At 37.3% G+C, this 6,498-nt stretch overlaps 1 protein-coding gene across 1 annotated transcript; it reads left to right on the forward strand.

The window, feature by feature from the left end:
- Positions 1–1,957: 1,957 nt before the first annotated feature.
- Positions 1,958–6,130, forward strand: LOC110904613 (mRNA cap guanine-N7 methyltransferase 2). The gene is made up of 11 exons (XM_022150458.2): positions 1,958–2,134; positions 2,236–2,314; positions 3,610–3,704; positions 3,813–3,884; positions 3,965–4,074; positions 4,742–4,864; positions 4,954–5,046; positions 5,143–5,211; positions 5,277–5,365; positions 5,489–5,583; positions 5,762–6,130. Exons 1-11 carry the CDS (start codon positions 2,015–2,017, stop codon positions 5,906–5,908), a joined length of 1,092 nt encoding a protein of 363 aa, XP_022006150.1. The 5' UTR covers positions 1,958–2,014; the 3' UTR covers positions 5,909–6,130.
- Positions 6,131–6,498: the final 368 nt, after the last annotated feature.

Genomic DNA, 6,498 nt, shown 5'->3' on the forward strand with positions numbered 1-6,498 from the left:
ATCTAAATCTTTTTTTGCTTATCCATTATCTTGGTCTGTATACCCTCACTCCACCACCAACATTCCTTATGGGTCCTTTGTCTTTCCTAGTGTGACCACTAGAATCTCCCTCACCGCATGAGTAATGTCAGCGCCATAGCCTTCCACATCTGGTTTCATCTCCACCCAGTCACGTTGTTGTTATGCAAATGACCTTATTTACTAAACACACTAATGTTGTCACACTTCAAATTCCTCTATCAGATCCTAGGTCGAAATTCCCTCTCCCCCTCTGTCAGCTTTTGTCTCAGTACTATATCTGCCACTAGCAAACGATGTTGGGCTGCTCCTTTCTCCCCTGGTATAACCTTGTAGCCCCTCCACCATCTTTGGTCTCCTCGTCTCATTAAAAGATAACCAATATGCGTGTTATATCCCCCGCTACAAAATGTAATCAAATGCGAATCCCTCTTCACAAAAACGGGTTTAAAATACCTGGGTCGTGGGCCTCAACAAAGTTTAAAGGATCCCTACCAGACTCATTCCTGTCACTAAAACCAAAACCCCATGTATGGATCGGAAACCATCATTATCCTTACCGATGTGTCCATTAAAATCACCTCATCTTATTTAGCATAGCTTTATAGACGTGTTAGATAGATGAATGAAAATGATAATATTTTAAAAGTTTCAAATCCTAATACGAAAAACAAGAGTTAAATGCTTGGTTGGTCCCTGTGGTTTGCAAAATTTTCATACTTGGTCCTAGTGGTTTACTAATTACACGTGTGGTCCCAAAAATTGTCAAAGATGAACTCGGTTGGTCCCCTGACCTAACCTTGTTTAATTTATCAGTTAACTATGTGTGAAATGACTATATTACCCTTGAACAATTAGAAGAAATAAAAAAATATATATAGAAAGATACAACTAGGTTCACCCCAAATCACAAGTTGTTCATGAAATTCAACCATTCATGGTAAATTAAAATCCTTGCAAAGTTAAGTTGGAAAGCAATTACCTACAAAATTAGAACTGCACAGACAAATGGTGAAGAAAACACAAAAGGGGAGAAGATGACGTCGATTGTGGTGAAGTTTGGATTTCAGAATCATCGAGAAATAATCAGAAGCCTTGAATCGCAGGGTTGATTACAACGATAAATCGGTCTCGGTCTTCAAGAAGATACCCGATTAGCAAGACCGATTGTTACTGATACCCGAATTAATCACCTAGGTCTGGTTGTCGGTTCCTTATATTTCAGGTTCAGTTGCAGATTCGTTTTTCTGGTAGTAGGCTCCGGCAGGATCGTGTGCACCATTAGCTGGGAGATAGGGAGAGGAAGAAGAATATGGGCATGTTTGGGTAAGCTTTTTGAAACAACTTATTGACTTATTGGCTTTTTGAAAAGTCATAAGCTCTAAAATGATGTTTGGCAAAGAGGGTGTATGTGAGGGGGAAAAGCCAATAAGTTAATAAGTCACAAAATCCTGACTTTTCCAAGAAGCCAATAAGTCAATAAGTTGTTTCAATAAGCTTACCCAAACATGCCCTATGGTAGTGGTGGAGGCAGTTGCAAGGTTGTGGTGGGTTGTGAAGGGGGAGCAAATGGTGGTGTTAGAGTTTTTTTTTTTTTTTTTTTTTTTTTTTTTTTTTTTTTTTTAGAGATAAAGGTTGAAGAAGATGAGTAGTGGGGCATGTTTTTTTTTTTATTTTTTTTAATTGTTTAAGGGTAATATAATTATTTCACACATAGTTAACTGAGAAATTTAACAGAGGTTAGGTCAGGGGACCAACCAAGTTTATTTTTGACAACTTTTGGGACCACACATGTAATTAGTAAACCACTAGAAACAAGTATGAAAATTTTGCAAACCATAAGGACCAACCAAGCATTTAACTCCGAAAAACAATACTAAAGTGACAAAAAATTGACCAAATTTTTAGTCAAATATTAATAAGTGCACATAGTGAGTCACCTGTTTTTGGCTATAAGGAACTCCCCTATAGTTGGTGTAGGGTTTAAGAGAAGAAGATGATCCTGACTCCAACAATCCCTACACACAGCAACAGGAACGCTGATTCAACTCACCATCGATTACTCGAAGCCGTGAAGACTGCTCTTATCAAGATATTCGTCTCCCCATACGCCACTGTCTGTAATCTCTCTGCTATCTATCTGTATGTCTTTTTTCATGTGTATAATATATATTTATCTCATTTTACGCCATTTTGACATTTCAATTCGTTCTTAAGGTCTGTGATTTGTATTGCGGAAGAGTTCCGGATGAAGAGAGGTGGGACGAAGCTCAAATCGGTCACTTTATTGGAATTGGTAACTTAAAAAAACCTAATGTTGTTTTGGATGTTTTGATTATTTATATGTGTGTCAAGTTGTTCAATCGTTTGGTTTAGAAACTTCAGTTAGGGTTTGTGGTGATTCAACACATTCTTTAAAGGCTTTATAATATGATATGTGGTTGACAAATTAGTCAACTACACTACAGTTATGATCAAACAACTTGTTACTTCCATATGGTAGTAGTGATTACAAGTGTTTATAGGTAGTGGCGAAGCTTGAAAATTTCCACAGGGGTCGGAAGTAACCGGACCTAAAAATTCTATATAATTTTTTTTAAAAAACCGGGGGGTCGAAAACGTATATACCTAAAAAAATTCTATACGAAACGTACATACATAACACTACTGAGCGAAAAGTTCGGGGGTCGGACGCCCCCGGCCCCTTGAAAGCTGCGCCTCTGTTTATAGGAGAACAGAGTATTATGATGGACTAGAGTACAGCTTAGCAATTTTATGTATGGCACACTAGAGTTAGTTAATTCTGTTGAAATGTAACGGTGACACATAGAGTATTGGATCTGACACTTGGTGATAAAAAATAGGCTTACTAAAGACTAGAGTACAACTACTTGGCTGTTGTGACTGAGGACTTTGCAATATTTGATGTATCTGAACCGATGGTAGCTAAGTAAGGTAAGTGTGTTGTAGGTGTTAAGGCTGTATTTTCCTTGTGGATATCATCAAAAGTTCCTTCAAACAAGTTTATATGTATGATGCGTGTTTTGCGACAACACCGTTTTGCACATATATTGTGGAACCAACCCTTTTATACCCCCCTAATTCGAGTATAGCTAGTGGATGCCCCTGTTGAGTTCCCTTAGCTACATGTTGGCCATATATTTCACACCCATTGCATTTAAACATCATCACATTTTAACATCTTCACCATAGTCTTTCAGGACGTGATATAAAGCATCTCAAGGCATAATCTGATGGATATTGTAATCGATGGATGATATTGTCATTTCGCTTCTAGCCCTTTAAGCATTTTATCACACACGTGTTGGCAAATACAACTTGTTCCTACTTAAGATCAGATTCATTATTTTGATTTCGCCGGATTTTAGAATAAAGTCATAAACTATGTCATTACAGTTTTCTACTTGATTGCAATGTTAACATTTTTCTTTGTTTTCACCCACCATGGTTTTTCATACATTTTCTCTTTATTGGAGAATTTGGGATGAATTGAGACATTTGAATATGTTCATTACTTGTTCTTTTTTTGCTATATGTTCAACGATGTGAATGAGACCTCTGTGCTGACAGATGAAGCGTCATCTGGAGTTAGCGAGGTCCGAGAAGCATGGGAAAGTCAACGCAAGACTTACACCTCTGACTTTTATGAGCTTGACCCCTGCATCGTGAGTCCTTCAAAATTTGAAACTATCTTGTAAACATATTCTGCACTCATTTAAGCATTTCTGACTATGTATTTTGTTCACTGATTATTAATAACCTTCTTTCTTCAGGAAAACTTGGAAGCAAATTTAGGGGATAAAGTAAATACAGCGGATGTAGTTTGTTGCATGCAACATTTGCAGGTCTGACTCCGTTGTTTGTGCTAATAGTCATCCCTCCTCGTATAACTAGCAAAAATATTAACTTATGTGTTGTACTGCAGTTTTGTTTTGAAACCGAGGAGAAAGTACGGAGACTTCTGCAGAATGTATCATCTTTGTTGAAACCAGGGGGCTATCTTATGGGTATTACTCTGGACTCATCTACTATATGGTAGGGTACATTATTTTTCGCACTCCTTCTGTTGAATTGTTTCTATCATTTTTTTTAGTAAAATGTCATTTTCGTCCCTGAGGTTTGACCACTTTTGCGACTTTTGTCCAAAGGTTTGTTTTTCCGCATCTGGATCCAAAAGGTTTGAAATCTTGCCATTTTCATCCAGCTCGTTAACTCCATCCATTTTTCTCCGTTAAATGAGGGGCATTTTCGTCTTCTTAGACATTTTTTGTGATGTAAAGGGTTTGGGTGGGGAGAAAGTCAACAGAGGTGGATCTTTATTTCTTATAGTGTTTTTTATTTAAATAAAAATGTCTAAAAAGACGGAAATGCCCCTCATTTAACGGAGAAAAGTGGATGGAGTTAACGAGTTGAATGTAAATGGCAAGATTTCAAACCTTTTGGATCTAAATGCGGAAAAACAAACCTTTGGACGAAAGTCGCAAAAGTGGCAAAACCTCAGGGACGGAAATGGCATTTTACTCTTTTTTTTTTTTTGTTTGGTTTTCATTTTGAACAGTTTGATGCTTAGTTCAAATGAATCTGCATTTGCTGGTGCTAATTTAATAACTTAGAGTTTCTATATATCAGGTTAAAAAACCGGTAGCAACGTTTGCTTCTTTTTTGGGTTTATATAAAAACGTGCAGTTGAATGACCTTGCAGGGCAAAGTATCAGAAAAATGTTGAAGCATATCACAACCGGAGTGGTGGTATGAAGGCAAACGTTGTTCCGAATTGCATTCGGTCAGAGAACTATATGATCACTTTTGAAGTTGAAGAAGAGAAGTACGAGAAAACATCCTGCTTGTTGTAATTTTTTGTTAAACATAATAACGACAACCTAATTTTATCTTCTATCAAATGGTAAATTACAGGTTTCCATTTTTTGGAAAGAAGTACCAGCTGAAGTTTGCAAACGAAGCCTCTGCAGAAACACACTGTTTGGTACATTTTCCAAGTTTGATCAGGTTGACATTTTGACTTCCAAGTTCATATTTACTGTCGTGTTACTGTTCATTTGTTCATTTCCCTAATTAATGCTTATAGCGTGTTATTACTATTAGGTTGGCCAGAGAAGCTGGGCTTGAATATGTGGAGATACAAAACCTGCTGGAATTTTATGACGATAATAGGTGCGTCGTTTAGTTCCCGTATGTTTTCCTGCGATATAGTTTCTCATTTTTCTTTGTTGTATCAGAGTACAATTTTCGGAGATGCTTCTAGAAGCCGGTCATGGTCTTCTGGACCCCAGAGGGAGGCTCTTACCAAAATTCTATGATATACTAGGTTGCGTGTCTTTCGTTATCCTTTTACCTTACAAATGTTTTCTATAACTGCCCGCATGACTCAAACGAGAACATTTTTTTTTCTTTACTGATTCCTTTTTCTTCTTTTTCCTTTCTTTTGTAGGTTTGTATACTACATTCATATTTCAAAAGCCTGATCCCGATATTGCCCCTCCGCTTATGACCCCATTAGTGCATGAGACCCAAATCATTGATGAAGTAAGTTTTAATGAGTGTACGATGCTCATGCTGGCTTTATTTGTTTTCACGTGTTTTCCCTTCGGAAAATGCTTTTAGGTGATTTTGAGTTGTGGAATACTCTCATGGTCCCGTGAGTATGATCCACTTTTTGATTCTCACCCATTTGACCCATGATGATCTTGAATTGAATTTCCAGAGGGAGTGGCAAGGTAGCGCATTTAGGGATGAAGATAAAAGTGGACCATCACATACTGATTCAGGTTTCAGCATTGGGAAAATAACCGAACAAAAAGGGATTTTAGGTCCAGGACCCGCAGACTTGCGTTTTTCAGAAGCTATGTAACCTTCCGGTACTCAATGTAACAAACTTCAGTTTAAACAAGTTCAGCCTTGCTGTTCTATTTTGAGACCATTCATGCGAGTTCATTTTTTATGGTGGTTTCTCAATGTATGATAATAATCTAGATTTGTAATGCGTCACCGACTGTTTCAAACGAGGTTCTTGTTGTAATTGTTTCTAAAAGTGTTGTATAGGAGAGATGCATGGCTAGCTGCGGGTTTGCTAGTTACTTCTAGCAAACATAGTTGTGTCGTTTAGTATATTTACTAAGATGATAAGTTCCTTTTTAAAGGAGCCAAAGTCGATAATATTCAATTTCCTAAAGTTACATGAGCGCAGGCACAACCACGAGTGTCCAAAATGATCTTGCCAAAGCAAATGAAACAGTGTTATGAAACGGGCGGAGAATTTGTTCCTTTTAAGTTTGGTGGCAGATTATTAACAGTGTTGTAAAGGGTTGTTTGTGATTGCTTACCAAAGGTTTGTATAGAGGCAAAATGTTTATCTTTATCTCCTCTCCTCATTTGATGAATAAGTAGTTTGGCAAAAAGGGTGTTTTTTGCTTGTTAAAATGAGATTTTTTATTGCCTGTT

The sequence above is a fragment of the Helianthus annuus genome, chromosome 14 (assembly GCF_002127325.2).
Source record: "Helianthus annuus cultivar XRQ/B chromosome 14, HanXRQr2.0-SUNRISE, whole genome shotgun sequence".
NCBI lineage: Eukaryota > Viridiplantae > Streptophyta > Magnoliopsida > Asterales > Asteraceae > Helianthus > Helianthus annuus.